Raw genomic sequence first — 23095 nt, 5'->3', positions numbered from 1 at the left:
TTCATGCCAACATACATTAAAGGATAACTTTATGTTCAATACAACTCTGGGCTTATTCTTATAGTTCTGTCCATCATTTCTATCAGTAATATTTACACTGTACTAACCAAGTTCGTATCTGCGATCAAGGTGAAATCACTCAAGAAATAGGAGCAGTCGCCTCGTTTCCTTTCCTTCTTCCTTCACGGGTCATGATTTCCTTTGAATCCTGTTTGCACGAAACAATCAACAGTTTAAACGGGAGCTCAGCGAGTCAAAGACAGTTTTACCTCCACCTGTTTTCACAGCGTGACTTCGTGGCTGTAGAGACATAGCAGCGGCAGGGCGTCGGGGCAAAAAATAATGTCAGGAAGATTGAAATATGACTGGAACATCAGTTTTTCATGTGTAAGAGAGCTGAGCATTAATAATAAAAGATCTGCAGGTCATTTCATAAAGCTGTGGACCGTCAGCAGCAGATACTTCAACTGACTTCAGCAGAGACGGAGCAGAAAAGTCCAAACACTGATTTATCTGCTCTGTTTGTGTTTGTTCACATCTGTTTGATAGCTGCTGAACAAGGTCAAATCTGTTCACGGGTCCGTCGACTTTCAGGACAGCGAGAGGACCGGGGACACGTCTCCCAAACTGATCAGTTTTATCAGTTCTCTTTGGGCTCAGCTCTAGTTTGCAGGTCTCACTTGTTCACGGCTTGACTACTGACCAATCAGATCACTGGAAAATGAATCATGCCCACAGGAGCTGATGGTTTTACTTTTTGATTGCATCACTGCAGTTCAGAATAACGCGAGGAGACTGTGGTGCTAATTTTAAATAAAAACTAAACCCTCTTTTGTCTGTTGTTATTAAAATGACCGAAACACTGTTAATTATTTCCCAAGATTATAAATGAACATTTGGTATCCTTCTCTATAATGTAGAAGCAGAAAAGTCTGACGTTACTTTCACTTTTTATCTGCATCACTCTGCAATAAAGACATAATAATAGTTCACACAGTTTTTTATTGCCTTACTTTTATATTTGGAAATTATTTCCAATGTTTCTGCAGATTCTTCTAGTTATATGATTCTGCTGTTTATATGTCACCTTGCTGAATATCCCTTTCTGCTGCGATAACTGAATTATATATTATATATAACCGACTGGAAAACTCGGAAAGCTGAAGCTGAGCCAGGTGATCATCAGCTTCATGATATGAGTCACCAGGGCAGCCATGTTCGACCCAGAGAAGCAGGTTAGCCACGGAGAACCAGACCAACATGAAGCTGTGCATGTTGCAATTTACAGGATCGTAAGGACTCATCTGCGTTACTTTTAGATTGAATATAAACTTTTTTGTGCATGTTTTAAAACTGAATTTTCATGCCGAAGACATCGCGCGAAAACAAAAATTTGAATGAATCAGATGACTTTAAGGATCAGGACCAGCATTTCATATAAAGGTAGAGGAAACTGATCAGTTTTCGTCATTTATTGTTAAACAGATAAAATCAGCTGACAAGTGAAAAAAAATAAAATCAAAAGCATCTCAAAAGAGACTTAAGCCGAAACATCCTCCTGCACACGACTTCATGTTCAACAATCAGGTACATCCTCCTGTTCTCTTTCCCTGTGAGAGTCAGGTGTTCAGACTGAGCCCACTAAGCTGGCTAGCTTATCTTAGCATCAAGACTGGAAACAGGGGAGAGCAGTTATCTTAGCTTGGCATCAATATTGGAAACAGGGGAGAACAGTTACCTTATCTTAGCATCAAGACTGGAAACAGGGGAGAGCAGTTATCTTAGCTTGGCATCAATATTGGAAACGGGGGAGAACAGTTACCTTAGCTTAGCATCAAGACTGGAAACAGGGGAGAGCAGTTATCTTAGCTTGGCATCAATATTGGAAACGGGGGAGAACAGTTACCTTAGCTTAGCATCAAGACTGGAAACAGAGGGAAAAGAGTTAGCTTAGCTTAGCATCAAGACTGGAAACAGAGGGAAACAACTAACTTGGCTCCTCTGTACAAAAAACAAAGTGTAAAAACAATAACTAACTGTTTCAGGAGGTTTTCTGTACTGAATCATTCATTGGCCGGACATCAGCCAACACTGAACACTCAGAGAGAAAGAGAAGGAGGTGGTCTCTGATTGGCTGAAAAGAAAAAATAAAATTGTTTGAAAAATGCAGTAAAAAAGCTTTTTGAAATACAAATATCAATAGACAAATAAAAATAAGTTCTAGTGAGTTCTAATGATGAAAAAATATGTTAGAGCCATGACTTTTAATAGTTTAATTATTTTGTTTAATTTATTGGTTCTTTTCTACAATTTACTATAAACTGTAGTGACTCGTATTCATTTCATGTATTTATTTAATACTGGTCCTTTTGGGGCTCCACAGATGTTCTGAACATGGGGTGTTTACACTACCGTTCTTGTGTATTTCCGGTTGTTACTGCAGCTGTAGCAGAGATGTGTGAGGAAGTGATATCAGGACATCAGCTTCCTATAAAGCCCTCCGGAAACAGTAAAAACAACAACAAGGAGCTCATGAGTTTGTAATTTTTTTTTTTTTTTGGGGGGGGGGGTTCAGTAAAAAACGTCCAGTCAGAAATCAAAGTCCTTCAGGTACACTACCCAACAAAAGTCTTAGGACGCCTCCATTTTTCCAGCTGTTACTGAAATTTACATAATTCAGTGACTCAGTGTTTCTGAAATTAAAGCACAGAACAAATAAGCAGTTTGAGATTTTAAAGACAAGGAATCATTGAATCTTGTTGTTGAACTAAATTGAATCTAAATTTTTGACTCATCCAGCAGCTGAACTCACTCCTGACGTTTCTTTCTACACTGGAAACCAAACATTGTTCAGACAGCTCATCCCAACACTGTTGCACCTGCAGGTTGCTTTGCTTTCACCTTCTGTCCAGAATCCCAAACCAGCTCCATGGGGTTCAGGTCTGGAGACTGTGCTGGTCTTCCATCATGTGAGGCCACCGTCTGATCCTGTTCTTCTAATGTTCTGGGTCATTATCGTGCCGTAGGATGAAGCCCTGAACAACCAGTGTGTCTTTTTCTGTTACTTGTCTTTTCCTCACCGCAGTACAGCGTTGTCCTATAATGCATCAGAGGGTGAAGTAACACACTTTTTTCCAACACTGTCTTTGTACATATTGAGGGTTTGTCAGTCATCTACTAAAGTCAAAGCTTCATTTACTATATTTTTTTATAAAGTTTACAGGGTTATCTCAGGTTTTGGTTGACTACAAGTTTACCACTGACCTTTGTACCAAGTTAAGGTTTTTCAGTAGACTTGAGCTGCTGAACTTTCAGTAATAACTGGAAAAATGGGAGGTTTTATAAATCTTTCGACCGGTAGTGCATAGATATTGTGCACAGACAGGATCTCACCTTTGGCATTCAGAATTAAAAAGTTGAGTCATTGTCAAAACCAATAAATAGTCAGAGATACAAAAACTCTTCAAAAATAAAACTGGATTAAATAAAGACTGTTGTGCGTGGCTGCAGAGAGCACAGGTGATTGTAAAAAGATAAAAGAGATTAGATTGTTCCAGTCTGCTCAGGTTATCGCTCCATCCAGGAGGCCGCACCTGAGCCCAGTGACGCACGAGACGCCGGTCTGGAGCCAGGCCTGGATCCAGGCCTAGAGCTGGGCTTAGAGCCGGTCTGCCTCCTGCCCAGACTGAGGCCTTCCTCTCGGAGCCCAGTAGCCTCTCCGCTTGCCCGGCTGACGAACACGGTGGGAGGCTGAGCAGAAGCCATCTCGAACCTCAGCTCCACTGCACTCTTATTTGCACGGGAGGAGGCCTTCCTTTTAGTCCTGGGCTGGGGGGAGGGCAGGGGGAATGCTGGGACGGCTCTGTGTGAAGACATGGAGGTGTCTCCGGCAGCAGCTGCAGAGGACGAAGAGCCCAATTTGGCCAACGCCACCGGGATCTCCTCCAGAGACTCTGCAGAGTCCGAGTGGTAGTCAGCAGGAGGGGCGGCAGCCTGGACGGGGCCCGCGGTGAGGGCCAGAGGGGGCAGGGAGGCCCTCAGAGGGAATGCTGGAAAAGGAAGTCGCTGACTCAGGGATACAGAGGACACACTGCTGGACTCTGCTGGAGGACAACAAAACACACCAACAACAATCAGGAGAAATCACTGTTCTGTTGAGATTTAAACAGAGTTATAAAGGGCTGGAGTTACAAGGTATGTTCATCCACAGAGGAGGCGGTAGAAACAATGTCAAGTCACTCACGCATTAACCAAATCAAGAAATAACAGCATTGGTTTGCACACGCTCCAAACCTACTACTGGTTTGGACAAAAAACTTGAAACCATTTGTAAAACTGTCCAGTAATCCACAGCCCCTGGACACCCCCAGTTATATGAAAAAACGTGTCCAAAGCATTTTCAGTGCAAAGGGTGCATTCTCATGGTGCAGAAGTGTGCATCGCTGCGCAGAGTTGGAGGTAAAAGAGGTGTCAGGTAAATAAAAAGGTTTTCCTGAAATCTTGGGACGCCCAGAGGCCCACACATCCCGCAGAGACCTTTATTACTCCACCGAGGGAATGACACTGGTTGCCCGCCCAATCAAAGATTAATTACTATGAACTATAGGTGATCGGAGATATCAGTCAGAAATGATTTTGCAGAGCTTCTCAGCAAGATGCTGATTACTTCTGTAATAATAGGGCCAAGTTACCTTTTTGACTTTTTGATGGAGGTGCTGGAGTAGATTAGCTCTTTTGGCCCGTGAGGGTGCACCACGTCTTCTTCTCTGGGCCTCCAAAACAAATGATCAGTAGGACTGAATCATTTGCGGACAGCGCAAGAACAAAAAAACAGATCCCCCTTCACCTTTTGTCTTTGGAGAGTGCGGTGTTGAGTCTGGGGTTTTTCCCAAACAAATCTGGATATTAAGGACTGGATTTTTCCCGTGGGCTTTAGGCAGGCAGGACTTTTACTATAATAACAGAGATGTGACAGTGAATAATAAGGAAGGAATTGTCCATCGTTGTGAATCACATTCCACCTCTGTCATATGTTTGTTGTGGTCGCAGATGCACTGAGTGGCAGTTAAGCAGATTTAATTTTATATCCTGAGATCTGACTCAATATTATAGAAAATGTTTAGAGGGCTGGGAAGAGACAGACGGACATTGTGGACAAAAAGCAAAATATCATCGGCATACCGAGAAATGTAGTGCCCAAGGCCACAGGTTTAAAAGACAGCGAATAACAAAGGGAGAGGAGAAACCTTCCCAGACATTACTCTCATCTTCTTTCTGTCTGCATGTTTTCATCATCACATCACTCTGGGTAAAAGTGATTGTCAGTCTTAACCAACACTGTTTCCTGCTTAAAACCACCATCTGTGACTCAGTTCAGTTATTTCAGTCGCACAAGAGGCAGCATGACAAACATAAACCATAAACACAATAAGACAATGAAGTGCTGCTTCATGTGATAAACTCAAAAACGTAAACTCTAAAATTGCATTTTCCAGCCCGGACTGATGATGGTTACACTGAAACCACCATCAGTGTTTGCATTTACGAACTTTTGACGGTATCAAAGAGAGTAAATATCTGTAGAGGTGAAAATCAAGAAACTCAGCAGTATTCGTTGATAATTACTAATGACAGTTATGGTAATTTACTGATATCCTTCATCAGTGACAGTATTGTGTAAATACGTCTGATTACCAAACTTTTACCGTCTTTCTCATCAAAATATTATCCCACCTTACGATTACCCCATTATTACTTTGGGATTTGTGCAATATTAACGTCAAAGGTTTTACACTGATGTGATCCCGTTATTATCGGGATAATATTATTATTATCCCTAATTTTTCAGAGAAAGTATGTTTGTTTGATTTAAATTATTTTATTCTATTTCTATGAGGTGCTGCTGCAACAGTTTGTATGTCCGTTTATGTCACGCCTTCTACGATGCACAATAATACTGTTCTGCACGTTCTTCATCATTTAGTCTAAGTGTGAAACTACCAGCTGTGTGTGTCTGTATAACAGATTCCTCTATTTCCCACCAGCTTCATTCATGTTTGATGTCTCTGCGGTGGCTGAATGAACGCAAGCCAAAAACAACGACCACTCGGTGTGCGTGTCTTTATCTACCATTCGCCTTTTAACTGAGTTTCAACACCATAAACCACAAACACAGAGCTGAACCAGGGATGTTGTGGTTGTATGGTGTGTGTCTTCAATCTGTAGGACACTGGGACAAACCAGAATGATGCAGGCCAGACAACTGAACGTCCTCAGGCAGAGAAGAAGATCCTGAAACAGAGCTGGAGATGGACAGACCATCTGCCTGTGTGTCAAACGTAAGTACAAGCGCAGGAAATGTGTGTGTGCGTACGTGTATGTGTGTGTGTGTGTGTGTGTGTGTACCTGGGGGTGGGGCTGTACTTGGGCAGCGCTCTCTGGTCACCTCTGCCGGAACTTTATGGACTTTCTTCTTCTTTTTCTGTGAAGGCACAACAACGTAAACCAGATTCAGTTTCCTTTTCAGCCTCACTGAGCTGCAGGTGTCTCAGTGTGCATTTACCTGTCTGCATGCGTTGGTGTGTGTGTGTGTGTGCGCGCGCACGCGCGTGTGTGTTTACCTGCATGCGTCGGTGTGTTTGTGTATGTGCTGCTGCTTTCAGCTCTGTGGAAATGGTGGGTGGAGCGTCTTCCTCCACGACAGGACTGGACACACTCCTTACTCTGCCGTTAGCCAGGAACCTGACACACACACACACACACACACAGGTAAACACACACACACACACACACACACACACACACACACACACACACACACACACACACACACACACACACACACACACACACACACACACACACACACACACACACACACACACACACGCACAGACAAACAAAGGTAAACACACATTCTGAGGTTACCACCCTGACCTGGTAATTGAGATAGTCTGACTTGCTCAGTGACGGCAGAAACCTTCGTAAAAACCAAACTGTAAGTCCAGGGCCCTGTGGCCCATGAGTTAATTAAAATCAAACTAGTCCCCCCGACTGTATTGAAATGCAGTTCTTGTTGTGACCACTAGGTCTCACTTTAACTATTAATTGACTATCAAAATTATTCAAGCAAAATTATTCATTTTTGATTGATAAATCGACTCCTCATTGCAACTTTTAAGTAAATAAATAAATAAGTGACACTCATCACTCACTTCAGGTGTTGCGGCAGCAGGACAGAAATAAGTAAATAAATGAATTAGAAGTACATAAAATATGAAACTGTCTGGTCAGACAGTCTGAAGCCTTGACTGTTGTACAGTCTGAAGGCAGAGGGCACACTTGAGCATCTGGAGCGCTGTTTTACCTCTGAATGAGCTGTCCATCAGCCAGAGCTCGTCATAGAGCATGAGAGAGGGGTTCTCCAGGATCTCTGGCTCCAGCCCGACCATGGCTCTGAGTCTCCTCAAAAGTACAGCCGGCTCTGTCTGCTTAAAGAGGGCATCAGTGTTGTGTCCAGTCCAGTTTTCTTATTTATATGGACCTAAAGGACCCTCTCCACTTTCTAACCCCTCTCTCTGGATGATAACCAGGACAGGGGGCCTCCTGGTTCACTGGTGACCCTCTACCAGATGTCTGGTCCTGCTGACATTGAATTTCAAGTGATTGTTGTTGCATCACGTGTTGAAGCTCTGTAATGTAGTGATGTTCACAAATAATTCCAAAGGTTGTAGTTGTAAATCAACCTTTGTAAACCTGTAAAATAAATCAGCATGAGAAATTCAAGTTTGTGCTCACGTAGAAAAGATTTGGATTGGTCAAAACTACATGAGCGGGCTACTCCGTGGAAGTGCAGAGTGTTTGATTTGGTGTTCTGCCTTATCCTGAACAGAAACTTCTTTGCACAATGGCACCACTGAAGAAATGACTGCAGTCTAAAAGACAGAAATTCAAATACCTCTGCCGGTGTGTGCAGTAGAGACTTCATTTTATTTTGTTTGTTGCCTAAGGCCTTGAGCTTCATGGGTGAAGACTCCAAACATCTGTACATTGTATTTTTGTGTTAAAAAAGCATTAATACAATTTTATAAATTCTATTTCCATTATAGTTTTTCTTTTGGCTTTACGGTTTTATAACTATTTATAATATCATGTGGCATTTTAGCAACAAACATTTTCAAATAGCACAACTGTGCTGAAAAAAATGATATCAGTTACTTGCTTGTATCTTACAGTACTGAATTCATACAGTTCTTTAAATAGAATAGAAGAGATTCGAGGCACCAGTGCACTTAAAGCGTGGCCAAGACCCCAGAGGGTTAAAGATGTCAGAGTCTGTGGACTTTATTACAGATGAAGGAATGAAAGCCACTAAAATTAAAGTATGCCGGGTGCTGTATTTACTGCTTCACTGTCCAGTCTGAATTCTAATCTCACTCTCTGTAGCTACTAACTTGTAGTTTATAGAGTGGAAAGTGAAAAATAGAAAAAACTATTTAATAATATACAAACTGAACAGCAGTAAATTGCAGCTACCTCACTTCGTAATGTTCAGCTATTGTAGATACTTGTTAGTGTGTGGACTCAGTTATGTGGTCACTTTCAGACTATAGCTGTGTTGTAGTTGTGGACTGTAATATGAAAAGGTGTTTCTGACAGTTTTTCTTCACAAACTACGGAAATAAAATCATCACAGAATTTGTAATTGAACTGTGTAAATAACAATTAGATTATAACATTACAAACTGACAGAAATATAATTCATGTGTAGGTGTTTCTGGTTCATGCATTGTTCTACAAATGATCATAGTTAATTTAACCTTGGGTGTAGGGTCAGTCCCAAGCAGACTTTTATTCCCACTCTGCTCCTGGGGAGAGGTATGTGGCAGTGGAAGAGTAGAGACGTACAGTTTTCATGCCAAAGTGGTGTAGAACTGAGAATCAACATGACGCACCATCAGACACTTTCTGATCTGTGTCACTGCAGCAGCACGCTGCTCTGTTAGACTGTTGCTGCAGTGTCCCTCTGTCTTTCCAATGAATGTCTCTACGAGTTAATACATCTACACACATCTGAAAGTCTGCCATAGTAAAACCGTAATTACAGACAAACTCTTGCTGCCTGCACCAGACACTGTGAGCTATCGCACCACAGTGTCAGTGTGATGTTGGAATTTAACAATGATCTCCCGATTCAATTTGGTTTCGATTCACAAAGTCCAGAATCGATTCATTTCGATTTGATTTCATTTTTGATGCTTCAGTTACATCAGATAAAAAACAATTTTGCATAAAGCTCTTCTGATAATTTATCCTTGGAACTTACATTTCTCCTACATTCAACAAGTGAGCAACTCAACTTAATTTAAAATTATAAAGTCACACTACTGGCTAAACTTTAACTATTCACCTCACAGTTTATAGGACTGTGGTGACTCAGGTTGACTCATACAGCAGCTATCATCTAAATCACTATTTTACTTAAAATAACCTTTTTGTGCACATTGTAATAACTCGATTTCCAAAAAGTGGACATTTTCCACATTATTTTATACACGTAACCATTTCACACACAAAACATTTAGCACAGATGTCTTCTGAAAAGGTATCGGATCGTTCATATAAAAACTGCAATTAATCGGGAAATCAATGGTTTTAATCCAGCCCCAGTGATCTGGTGTGGAGTACAAGGTGAAATGACGGATTTATTTTTTTTGATCTACAGGATTATTTACCAGGTTTTCTTTAAAAAAAAAACAAAAAAAACCAAAACAAATACGTGTTGTTACTGTAGTGTACACAGCCGACTGGAACCAGAACCAAATGACATTATGAAAAAGTGACTGTACATGCCATTCAGTAACTCTTCCACTTGGTTTTCTTTGTCTTTTTCTATTTGTGGTTGGGAGACGTTCTCCACCCTCTCCTCTCTCCTGTTGTACCCGCTGCTGTGAAAGCTGCAGTATAAATAAAGTTTCCTCCGTCACCGGCAGCAGGCGAGGTTCAGGGCAAACAGCCACGGTGAGTGGAGTTATTTATGAAGACCTTCTGTTAAACTAATACACACCACTCCCTCCTCCCACAGCTCAAACACACACAATACACACTTTGTTTGCTTCCTGGAAGTCACGGCCAAAGAATTTCATTTTGTACACTTTGTTTACTGCAAAGAAAACGGTGTCCATGGCGACCGAGGTCCAGCCTCACTGTGTTATGAAATGACTGTTAGCGGCTGTTTACCGAAACGTGTCAGGACGGAGTAAGTCAGCCTCAGCCAATCACAGCAGGCTGTGGGCTGAACCTGAACGTCTGCTGTTTAACGCACCAACGACGAGGTCTGCAGGGATCTGGATTTAATGCAGTTTTAACGAGGTGTGTTAACTGGATCAGAACAGAACTAGAAAAGGATGGAACTGAAAGACTTACTCTGCCTCCCCCCGCACAGACACAGTGGTAGGTTCCTCCACGTCCAGCTGAGGGTTGGTGTAACCCAGAGTCCCAGAGTAGTTCAAGTCCTGAAGGGGGCCAGCAAAAGACATACACTCAGGCCCAGGAATTAATACCCCCTCCCCCACACTCCCACCCCCACCAGAGTCAGAGGCATCAGTTACCTTGATGACTGAAGGAACTGCCGTCTCCTTCACTGGTCCTGGTTTCCTTGAGTCTCTGTTGTCCTGACGGTGACGCTGCCGCACAATGTACTCATAGGTACTGAGTCTGTTCCACACTGTATACACACGTGCACACGTGCACACATGCACACGCGCACACACACACACACACACACACACACACACACAGACTAATGATAGAACTGTCTACCTCTACCTGGTGGTGTCTGTGGCCCCTTTCAGACCCTGATGGTAATTTACAGGGTCGGAAAGAGAACTGGAAATTGTACTCAAGCAAAAGTACTGATATGTAACAGAAATTTTACTCAAGTAGAAGTAAAATTACTTACAAAGTACGTACAAAGTAAGTCAGTAAAAATGTAATCTGAGTAAACGTTACTGCTTTACATTTTTAAAAGGGGGAAGGGGGTAAAAAAATGTTACATGGTGATAATAATGGCATATGATAAAACTATTACATTAAATAAGATCTTTCTGCTACGAGGCATACATGCATTGGTATTTTCCCAGGTGAGAACTGCATCGATAGCAAGGAATACATTCCAGTCAGGCACTGTGCTGCCTGTGCATTCAACTGATAATTACAAATATAAACACAGTTGGCAGTTTATTAGGTACACCTCGCTAAAGCTAATGCAGTCTAATACAACAGTCCTGTAATAAATCTCCCATTCATGAAGGTTCTAATGTTCAGTTTTTATTAAAAACTGTTTTAGAGTCATTGATTCAACTGTCTGATCATTTTGAAGGATGTAGTGTGGTGCTGCTGAGCTGTACCTCATTATACAGAGAAGTGTTTCTGTTATTTAGCCTACCTTCAACAAAATAATAGAAACACATGAATACCACAGTGGGTTTCCTTAGACTCTGTGTAGCAATATTAAACCACATAAATCAAATAGGTGCCACTTCTTATAGCATTAACAGCAAAATAAATTAGCAGAAAAGGCGGAGATGTTTGTTGCACACACCTGTCTAAACGTCACTCTGAGAGTCTTGTGCACGGCGAAGTCCTCCTCCATCTGCTCTAAATCCTACTTCTCTGCTATTTCATTCTCAATGTGAAATAAAACCAGTCCACTCAGACTCTGTCTCACTGCTCCTCCAAGTTTTCAGACACTGAGCTGAATTTGCTCTACGGTCACAACAGGGAAGATGGTGCACACCTCACTGAGGTAGAAGTGAATATAGAGGTCAAAGCTGAAAGGTCCAGTAGCAGCCACCGCTTGGTCAGGCAACATGGCAGGTGTGTTTGACTGGGGACACTTGCCGTCTTCGCCGGGTGGTGCATTAAATCGGTGATTAATGAAGGTAGATGCAACCTTTTTTTATCTATGTTGAGGTAATGCTACTCTGAACCATGGCCGTATAAAGACACCATCCTTATTTTACTGCATAATTATACCTGGTCCAGGTGTGAACGTAGCCCTCGCCCCCCTGACCCTGAGTCAGTGGATGTAAACATTTAGAACATGTATGTAGACCGTGAGCTGAGAGCGGCTCCTCTCTGAACACAGAGCTCTGCCCTCCATAGGCCACAGACTCACCAGCAGCTTCTTCTGTGCAGCTGCAGCTGCTCATATGGTTCTTCTCATTTGTTGCCTTCTCACACTTTAAACATAACTTCATCATGTGACTTTGGTTTTCAGTCTGTAACGATTTCCACTTTAAATGTAGCGAGTTAAAAAATACTTAAGTAAAAGGGAAATTACCGATTATTAAAACGACTTAAAGTGCACAAGAAAACTTGAACTTTTGCTATAGTAACAGGAGTAAATGTAACTTGTTACTTCCACCCCTGCTTACTGACATGACAGACAGGTGAACAGAACAGTGAGCAGACAGACAGGTGATCACACAGACAGGTGAACAGGCAGACAGGTGAGCAGACGGACAGGTGAGCACACATGTGAGTGTGTTAGGTCGTACTCAGGTAGATGTGGAAGCAGAGCAGGTGACAGAGCAGCACCGACGACAGTAGACCCAGAGCGATGGTGACAGCAGCCAGACCAGGAATCACTGCTGCTGCTGATCGGACCGGAGCCACCGGCAGGAAGAGGAACCACACACCTGTCTCATTTCTCACTGCAGGACACACACAGAGACAGACAGGTGAGCTCTGTTCGAAGAAACCCTGGGAGTCATTAGGCAGACTTTAGTTATTTCGCCAATGGTCCTCCTATACTTCTGGGGACATTGTAAGACCCGGAGGACCTGAGGGTGATTCTTTCTCAGAAAGAGAAAAGCAGCGAAGTGTGCAGAGGGAAGAGTTCAGTTTATCATCACTGAGCAGGTCTGTGGACCAGTTCGCTAAACTGTTTCCAAACAGCTGTAAAGCCTGTAAAATGACACCAAGTCGTAGGCAGAGACGTGACTTTTTATTCAAAATTCGAACTTTGATTGAAACACGGGAAAATTTAAAGATTCAAACAGTAACAAGCTGTTTGAGTTCAACATGTACAGTCTATTACCTCATCAGGGTCTGAAGTAGTTCAGCTTATGGTACACAGAGGGCGCTCTGCTGCTGATCTATCAGTAAACTAAGCTTTTCAGTAACAATGGGTTAAAACAGTACTGGTCAGATAATCAGGACTCTGAAGCCTTTCAGAAGCATTACGCTGAAATCAAAAAAATGACGTGTCATTTCAAACTTTTTATAAAAGTGATGGCTCTATCAGCTCAGAGGTCAGAGTCAGATCTCACCCAGGAAGTGTTTGTCAGTGCGGAGTTTGGATGGGTCCAGAAAGAACTCGATGAAGACGTAGGAGGCGACGACTAGCACCAGACAGACACCCAACAGTGCCGAGACCACACTATGGAGGAACAACCTGCGGGATTGACAGTACACACAGTCCTGCTGAGTACACAAAATGCTGCCGAGTACACACAGTACAGACAGTCCTGCTGAGTACACACAGTCCTGCTGCCCTCAGTAAGGTAAGCTGAGTACACACAGTCCTGCCGAGTACACACAGTACTGCCGAGTGCTCACAGTACTGCCGAGTGCTCACAGTACACACAGTACTGCTGTCCTCAGTAAGGTAAGCCGAGTACACACAGTACTGCCAAGTACACACAGTCCTGCCGAGTGCTCACAGTACATACAGTACTGCTGTCCTCAGTAAGGGGAGCTGGGTATTGTACTGAGGGGCTTGTATCATGAAGCGAGCTGAACCAGCTCAGGCTCTCTGGGTTCCCTGCTTCACTGAGTCTAACACTTTGATCCTGGATAGCTGGTGGACATCTGGCTCATTTACTGGGCAGCTGTGAGGCAGAGATGTTCATGACATCAGAACCATGAAATACTATGATGATACGCTTGAGGAAACTCAGTCATACCCACAACCAAAGATCAGTGATGTGAAATGTAAAGAATATCAGCACAAGCTGCAGCAACACTAGTTTTAATTTCCATTAAAGTAAGGTCATTAATACAGTAAGTGTGTGAATCATTACATGTCTTTATTACAGAGTGAGCATTTCTGTCCAATGATGAACAAACTGTTTTGAACATGCGATGCAGATAAAAGGTAGAGGGTTTCGTTTTTATGTACAATTATCATCACAGAGTCTCCTCATGTTGTTCTGAGCTGCAGTGATGGAATGAGAGTGAAAGCATTTTACACTGTTGTAATACCGTCAGGAATCAAACAAACCTTGTAAACCTGCAGATTTGTCATTATGTATTTAGTGCCACAAACGCTCCCTCTGTTTGTTAGAGGCTGAAACAGCAAACTGCCAAAAAAATATCTATTTGTAAACTGTTTTGTCCCTGTCGGGATCCTGTAGGAGCGTGAGCCTGCTTCATGAAGCCTCAAAACTAGAGTTAAGCGCAAAGAGAACTGAATAAAACACTGATCTCAGTGATGGCTACAACAGGTGGGAGGTCAAAATCATGTTGTTACATTTATGTGTATGAATGTGGTCACAGAGCGGATTACTAAAGAACAGGACACATGATAATAATAAATATATATACGTTTAATATATGAACATAAGTGACAGAAAACGTCCAACAGACAGATGACTCACTTGTAGTTTCTGCTCCCCACACAGTTGTTGAGCCACCGACAGTGATGGTCAAAGTTGGCAACACACTTGTTACAAGCACTGCAGTGCTTTGACTTTGGTCCCCTGAAACAACACAAGACACACTGTAGGATCAATACACTGATTCACAGACACAGACACAGACACACATACAGGCACACACACACACACACACACACACACACACACACACACGCATCGGATCTGTCAGCGTCAGTCTCCTTTGGAGCCGTTTCTTTCGGAAACACAAAGTACCATGAGGTGCTCCCGCACACACATCTTGAACTGTGACAGTGAGGGAGGTCAAACCTGAGCATGTATTGATTGTTTCATCTTATTCATTAACACTGCTGACGGTGAGAAACCTATTCAAACATTCAACTGTTTAAACCAGTCCTCAGCAGCTGAGGCTCAGAGCTGTGGTAGTATTTAGGACTATCAGACTGTCACATGACTCTCCTGGATAATGTAAGCGGACTACAGGTTCGGTGTGCGTTGGATCCTCTGACCCAGTTCTCTGTGTTCTCCCAGGAGGAAGCAGCCAACTGACCTGTTTTTCTGAGGCTCTCGTGCAGCTCAGGATCAGATCTATCAGAATGATTCACATCAGACCTCCTGCCTTCACTGAGCACTTTCATTATTTACACCATGTTGAGGAACTGTGCTGCATTAAACATGTAGAACACGTAGGAGTCAGCAGCTCTCAGCTTTTTACCACAACGTTTTATTAAAGCAGAGCTTCTCAAATGTGGGGGTCACGAGATCATTCCCGGGGGTCGCCAGGCGAGAAAGAAGAAAAAAAATGGAGAAAAAAAATTAAAAAACATAATAAAAATAAAGTAACACACAGACGGGTGACAAATTAAAGGACAACCCAACATAAAGTGTCTCATTAAAGTGTTGAGTCACCACGAGGCTCCAGAACAGCTTCAGTTCTCCTCATCATTGATTGTCCAAGTCTCTGGAATCTACTGGAGGGATGAACCACATTCTTCCACAAGATATTCCCTCCTTTGGTGTTTTGATGATGGTGGTGGAGAGCGCTTTCCGACAAGTCAGTCCAAAATGTCCCATAGGTCTTCAACTGGGTTGAGATTTGGTGACTGTGAAGGCCACAGCATATGAGTCACATCATTTTCACACTCATCAAACCATTGGTGGGGGCATGTCATCCTGTTTCTCCACCTTTTTTCAGGTTCTTCCTTTAACTTGTGCCCTGTCTGCATTTTAGACTGGAGTGGCTTTTACATCACATGGCCTGTACCAGTGATATAATTAGAAAAACCAGAGCATTCACCATAATCACTTAAACTCAGGGGGAGGCGCATAGAAGCAGCTGTTGATGTTTGAATCTCTCTCTCTCTGTCCGTCTCTCCGTCTGTCTGAACTTTGACTCGTGAATTTGCGTAAAGTTCAATAACAAGTCTTTTTGACAGAGCTGAGCTTTTGAGCTGATTACCACGGATATTACTACATCCACAATGATTGTTTGGTGGGGGCATCCGGCTGGGGCATGATATCTGTCCAACTGCACACGCACTCTGGAGGAAACAGATTCACAGGCTCCCGTAGAACATCGCTTCAGGAACACACAGCTGGAAGTTAACACTGTCAGCTCAACGTGACACGGTGGTTAAGACTTAAACATCTCAGTCAGTAGTGAATGGACAGACAACCACACCAGAACCAGCAGCTACTTCCACTTTCATGTGTGTTGTTGCTGTACATAGTCATCATGTAAATATATCATGACTGGGTACAATAGTAGGATATCTGCACACTTTCTAAAATCAAATCTAATGCTAAAGAAAATCCAAAACCCTCTCCACAGCAGAATAAATGAACCTTAGAGCTGGATGATATGTTTTAAATCTGTCACAGAAATGTATCTCCATTAGGGATACAACTATTGATTACTGTCATTATTATTTAAAATGCACATCATTTTCTCAACTAATCAATTAATCAGTTTGTCTATAAAAAAAAAGAAAAATAGTGATAAATCCTTTTTAAAATCTCCGACATCATCTTACAATGCCTTGTTTTATCATAACGACGGTCGAATACCCAAAAATATTCAGTTTACTGTCATGTACAAGAAAGTAAAGCATCAGTTCCTCAAATCTGAGAAGCTGGAACCAGCAAATGTTGGTATTTTTGCTTATAAAAATGAACAAAACGATCAATCATCGATCGACTAATTGTTGAAGCGCCACTCTCCATGTAAAAAACATGCCAATCACATATAAAATTATCTAAATTAATATTCAAAATTTTCCATGCAATGAACTGTGTTCAGTGCATTACATGTAACTATTTGACTCAGTGTAATACACAGGCCCCCAGATTAAAAAAAAAAAAAAAAAAAAATCACTCCCCTCCTCTCATCAGTCGACACACTGTGTGTTGCACATTGGCCTCGGCAGCTCTGCATTAAAAACAAAGACGGGCGGTACCGAAATGTTTGTAACTTTAAACCTGCATTAGCATAGGTGTTGACTCTTCAACAGCTCTGTGAGGTTTGTAGGTTGAGTGCATGTCCGTTACTCACACGTCGACCTGGCAGAGGTAGCAGTGGCAGTTCTCGATGACGTGTGCATGTTTGGAGCGGTCGAACACGGGAACCGGACCTTTGTCACTCTTTGTTCTGACGTTGTAGTCCGCCGGGTCGATGGACACGGCCATCACGTGGACACACAGGTGACAGATGAACATGATGCCCGTACACTGACACACAAATCAGGACTCACACAGAAACGCTGGAAGATCATTGTACCACCCTGCAGCATGTCCAGTTACCAAGTCAATTGGATCCTAATCAAAAATATCTATTTAAACAACTTCCTACAATCTCTGATAATGAGGGTCTGATTGGTGAAACCTCTAAGTTCAGGTCACCAACATCAAGCTGCTCTCACCCGATTACCAGGGCGGAGGTTTAAAATCTTGATACAGTTTGACTGAAATCTCAGATTATTTATTTTCCCAACAGTGGCTCTAGTGCTCCATCCTAGTGAGTGTCAACATGCAGTCTAAGGATACGATGTAGCCTGCAGGGATCCAGTGTGCGGGCAGCAGGGGGACGAACACGCCGAAGCTGGTGACGGCGAAGTAGACGTAGAGCAGCCAGGCCAGCAGCTGGAAGGGGTGTGGCGGCCAGCTCCAGCCGTTGGTCCGAGAGCAGAGCGGCACGTCGGCTCGGTGAGGGCCATCCTCACCAACCGGTGCCGTGCGGTTTGGGTTCCTACTGCACACATCCATCCTGCAAAAAAGATTCAGCATCAGAGATTATGTCCGCTCTTTGTTTTCATTACATTATCGAACAATCGTGGTGTTCTCAACAACAGACATTGTTGTTCATTGTTCACAGCTCCTCACCATCGCACCACCTCCAACACAGAGGAAACTCGTGGTTTCATGATACTTTAGTATAAGAACTAACAAACACAAACACAGCTACAACGAGTACGCAGTTAATTTATTCCTCTATCAACTGAAAATCTATCTGCGACTATTTTAATAATCAATTAATCATTTACATTATTTCTCATTGGAGATTAGATAAACTATTCAGTTTACTGCAACATGAGACAGAGAAAAACAGAAAATATGATCCAATTTAGTGGAAAGTTTGCTTCAAACTTTACTTAAGCAATTAACTGATTATTAGAATAGTTTGTGGTTCTTTTAATTCTGCGTTCTGAAAACAAAGCCTGCGGTTTTCCTGATTTATATCATGTCTGGGAGACTGATACTCACTCAGTTCGTAGACCAATTAATTAACTAACTGAGTAAATCATTATCACATTGATCTATACAGATTATCATTAGCTGCAGCCCTAAATGTGACAATTTCCGTCACTGTGACAGGTATTTATAACCATTTTTTAGAGCAATCGATTGATTGATTAATCAAAGGCGCAATTGTTAATTGAGTGATCGATTAATCCATAGTGAAAAAAAGCTCTGAAAATGAAGCAGTGGTTAATAATACCGTGATAATTTTATTTCATATCTACATATTTTGTACGACAGAACCGTAGACCCTAAACAGCCCGACATGAGAGGCAGCTGACCTGGTTAGCACGGGTTACCGGGCCCTCCGCTCCGCTGCATTTCTTCCCAGAGTCTGGTCCTGACCGGGAGGACCACGCTGCTGCTGAGGAGAACTGCTCTGCTCGACTTGACACAAAGGCTCCTTGCAAAGAGCCAAAGACCCGAGTCAGACCGTCCTAGTCCAGTCTTTAACTCACATCCATCCCTGCTGACCGAGCACATGAACACTTTTACCGGGTGAAATAGGGGTAAATCTTTGGTCTGGTGACTGGTTAGCGGGTTAACCACTACACTTAGCTCTAGCGTTATCCGCCGGACACCGCTGCTGCCATGCGAGCTAGCTAACGCCGACAGACGGTGAAGCGGTGACCGCCGTTCGTGAGTCAAACACTGGGCCTAAACGTTTAATTTTTAACGGGGTAGATCATTTTAAATCTTTAACGGCCGCGGGTGATTCAACTGTCCGCTAACCAGCCTGTTAGCATGCTAGCTTAACTGCTGTTAACCTCCCACCGTCTCCCAGCCCTGTACGCCGTTTCCTTGGTAACGCTCCAGGTCCGCTCCAATTGGTCCATGAGCTGACCCCGCCCCTCGCCTGCTATAAATACAAACTGATGTGAGAGCAGCCTTCGGGCTGTGACAGCTGTGTGACCGGTTTGAGACCAGCAGGGGGCAGCAGATCCCCGATCAGCGACAGTGAGCTACGCAGAAAATGCTCAGCTATGATCTTTATGAACACCAGAGGCTCAAAGTTACACTTGAAGGACGTGTTTGTTTCTAAAAGAAAAAGTATAGGCCACATGCAACAGGATTAATTGGTTAATTTAGTTATTTATCTTGATGTAGTATTATAGATGCCATGCATACCTACACAGGTGGTGTCAGTTATGTGGCTGATAAATAAATGAATAAGATGTGAGAACTAAGCCTCTGATTTATTGATTTATTCTGCTGCTCTCACTGGAAATAGATTTACTGGAAATAAAGGAATAGGCTGGGTTTATTTATTTTATTTTTTCCTCCCTTTGAGAGTTTAAGTGAAGTTAAGTACATCTGACAGCTTCAAAGAGTCTGAAGACTGCAGAATAATCACAGCGTTTACTGCACTGAATACCGTCAATCAGAATATATAGAGATATATGTGCAGTACATATACTGTTCATTTATATGAAGGAGAGCTGTTTTATCACTTTCTACCCAGCTGTCACCGTAGTCACAGTTTAAAGTAGCACCGTTTGAAAACTCCTGTCTTACACTCAACATGAAGAAAACCGTGGGACTTTGCTTTTCTTCGGCCCTCATCACAAGATTAATGAGTTAAATTGAAAGATTAATGGATTATGAATTGAACAGGTTTGTGAAGTAAAATGGCGATTGGGGTCACAAAAGCAAACTTACGCACATTTAGACTAATTAGAGACTCTTTATATCTTTGATGCTGTGTATTTACCCCTGTGACAGCTTCCGTGCTGTCAGTTGAATAAGATCTGTGGAGGGGAAAGCCTGACCTCGCGCTCGCGGGGCAACACTGGCGACTCTCTAGATTTGTCTCAAAGCGGTTTTTGAAGAAAAGTCTCATTTATAGACAGCATCTTCTGGTCACCAGGGGCAGCACTGAGCACTCTGCTGTCTGTGAGTGTAGAACAAATCCTCTGTAACCTTTGATTTTACATGGTTTAGATCGGCTTTAATGTAAATCTTGTTTCTGCTACTCTGCACCTGCTTGACATAACACTTCTCCACATTGTAAGTTGCTAATAAGATGGTGAGTTTGCATTTTTAACATTGCTCCTGTGACACATTTAATGAGCTGACTGTCTTTTGTTTCAATACTTTTTAGAAACCAGGGACCTGATGTATAAATGGTACATACACACAAAAACCACACATACACCATTTGCCACTTAAACTGGTTTATAAAAGAAGCACGCGTCACCTCTGACAGACCTCAGAGCAGCGAACACACGGTTGAATAGAGATATCTGCTGGTGAAACGATGAGGACGAGGCTAAATATCAGGCGAGAGACGTAACCTCAGAGTAAAACACTGTTTGTTTAGGTTGTTCACCAGTTTCACCGACAGACTTATTATTTTTGGCATTTTACAAAAACATCAGATCAATTTTATAGACTGAGTGCTAAACTTTTTCATTAGTTTTATTTACATTTGAGCCAGCATTTCTCTCTTAGTACATTCTGCGTCAATAAGAGCTCTATGAATTAATCACCCATCGTCCTCCTGATGATGACAGAGATGTAACTACAATGATGCCGTACACTTCTTTGCTGCTCGTCTCGCTGACAGGTCTAATGAGTGATGGAGCAGCACAAGTATCGACATGCAAACGGCTGATTCAGGGCCTGATTCGTCCATTTCTGTGAAACTGTGGGAGGTGAAACGAGGTGTGCGTGTCAGGCTCCACAATGATCATGTGAACTCACAGCTTTGCAATTCTGAAGAAAAGAATACTTCTGCATATTTCGGTCTGCGTTTACAGACTTTTAGTCATAAATCGAATTAGTTTTATTCATTTGGATCCTGGAAATGTAGATTGATCCAGTAACTCATTATGGAAAAATGCCAAGATTAGATGAAAGCCTGAAAAAATAAACATAGCGGGGGCCCCCGTGATTTATGTGTTAGAAAACAATTACTGATGTGGAAATCTGTGTGGGCAGATTAATAAACTGTGTTAGCACGTCCGACAGCCAAGTGAAACGAGTGTTCACACACCTGCTGTTCTCTGTGATCGCCCTCACTGAGTTTTAATGCAGCTGAAATAAAATGTGATCAGCAGCTAACGACTGCAGGTCAACACCGTGTTTTACAGCATAAAAGCGTGTTTGCAGCTCATTTACATGCTACCAGATGCTCGAGGCTGTATCTCGACCGATCTCACAGCTCAGCTCCTAAATTTACGAGCTGTGATAAAATTTTATCCTCATTCAGTTAAACGGAAAAATGTGTGAATGAGAACAACTATCAGGTGAACTGAGCTGCATTAAAATGCTGTCAGGGTGACCACAGAGAGGGAGGAGGCGGTTCACATATGCAGCAGAAGTGTAGGTTTTCTACTTTACTTCACTTTAAACCATCTCACGACCAGTCTGCTTCTACATGACTTCTCTGGCTGATCCAGGACCTGCTGTTCTCCTGCAGGACTCTGTGACCCAGGTTGTCTCCATGCTGGCAGCCTCTGAGTGACCCTCGTCGGAAACTACAGTGTCCTCATTAAAAAGCCTTGATTAGTGGAGACAAAGCAGCCATGAGACAGTATGCTGCAGTCCTGGCAGACGGGACAGATCAGGGTCAACCTGTCCTGGAATCGACCTTCAGACTACACACACTGAAGTCCCGCTGCTGTTTGTGGGAAGAACTCCTCCTGGCCTCCTGCTGACGATTCATGTTTCTTGCTCCTCTGTGATCCACAACAGGAAAACCTCTCTCGTGTGAGTTCCTACATCAGGAGCAGTAACAAAGAAACCCAGCATCCAGAGGTTTCAGTCAAGATGTCATCTGTGGCAGAGAGCGACCGAATCCGTATCTGTTTTATCTCTTCATTTCACCGAGGACCCACTCACAGCAGGACTGGTTGGCCGGTTTGGGTGTAACACTCGGACTGCACTGTGGGCAGTAAACCATCATTTGCCTCATAGTTTTTCATGTGCTATGCTTATATTCCAAAATGCAGATTGTTGTTTTCGTGGGACAGAAATGATGGTTCATTGAATATTTTGGTGCAAAAGGGTTTCAGTCAGTCGCAGTCTGTGGTGTGTCGAGATCAGTTTGTTACACTGGTTACCACCTGGTTGTGTTTTTACTTATGACTTATTTTTCACCATGTCAAACGCACAAGTGGGTCATTTTCAAATAAAATAAAAAGAAGTAGAGCATTGTGTGTTTATTAGTGAACGGGACACCATCTGAGTTTTCTTATTTTACACATTTGACTTAAATAAATGATAAAAACACTAAATGAGATGCCATTATTATCTAAACTGCTGTATAGTTGTAGTTGTGCAGGCTGTTTATCATCCGCTCATTCAATCATCTCATTCAGGCTGGAAAAGCAAAAAACAAAAACAAATCTGAATTTAGTTTAACATGTTTTGTAGTCACCAAAAAGAGAAAATTACGTTTTTCTGTTTTTCATCTTGAACTGGTGATCAAATAAACAACAACCCGAACCAGTCTGATTTCTCAGTTTCTCTGCTCTGTCAGCGAAGCCTGAACTGCAGCGAGTCGAACAAAAGGTTTTACAGTGTTTTTGAAAGCTAATTGATGTTGTGATTTGAAATAAAATCTAGGGAAAGTATTAAAGTATATAGTATATAGTATCGTATATAAAAGAGAACTA

At 42.5% G+C, this 23095-nt stretch overlaps 1 protein-coding gene across 3 annotated transcripts; it reads right to left on the bottom strand.

Annotated features, from left to right (window-relative positions):
- Positions 1–1457: 1457 nt before the first annotated feature.
- Positions 1458–19259, bottom strand: zdhhc1 (zinc finger DHHC-type containing 1). 3 transcript variants are annotated; one of them, XR_005708227.1, is made up of 12 exons: positions 18758–19259; positions 17724–17943; positions 17233–17408; positions 14664–14765; positions 13335–13459; positions 12561–12716; positions 10611–10726; positions 10426–10514; positions 6621–6741; positions 6406–6481; positions 1739–4103; positions 1458–1654 (listed from the first exon to the last, which is right to left on the bottom strand). XR_005708227.1 is itself a non-coding variant. In XM_040137055.1 (11 exons), the coding sequence occupies exons 2-11, from the start codon at positions 17940–17942 to the stop codon at positions 3568–3570; spliced, it is 1716 nt and encodes a 571-aa protein (XP_039992989.1). In that variant the 5' UTR covers position 17943; positions 18758–19259; the 3' UTR covers positions 1458–3567. The 3 variants fall into 3 exon arrangements, 2 of the variants coding, with proteins under 2 accessions (XP_039992989.1, XP_039993001.1); XM_040137055.1 differs by having other exon boundaries at positions 1458–4103; XM_040137067.1 differs by having other exon boundaries at positions 1458–4100.
- Positions 19260–23095: the final 3836 nt, after the last annotated feature.

Source organism: Xiphias gladius, chromosome 1, assembly GCF_016859285.1.
Source record: "Xiphias gladius isolate SHS-SW01 ecotype Sanya breed wild chromosome 1, ASM1685928v1, whole genome shotgun sequence".
NCBI classification, from domain to species: Eukaryota; Metazoa; Chordata; class Actinopteri; order Istiophoriformes; family Xiphiidae; genus Xiphias; species Xiphias gladius.
This window is presented reverse-complemented; position numbering and strand designations above follow the sequence as displayed.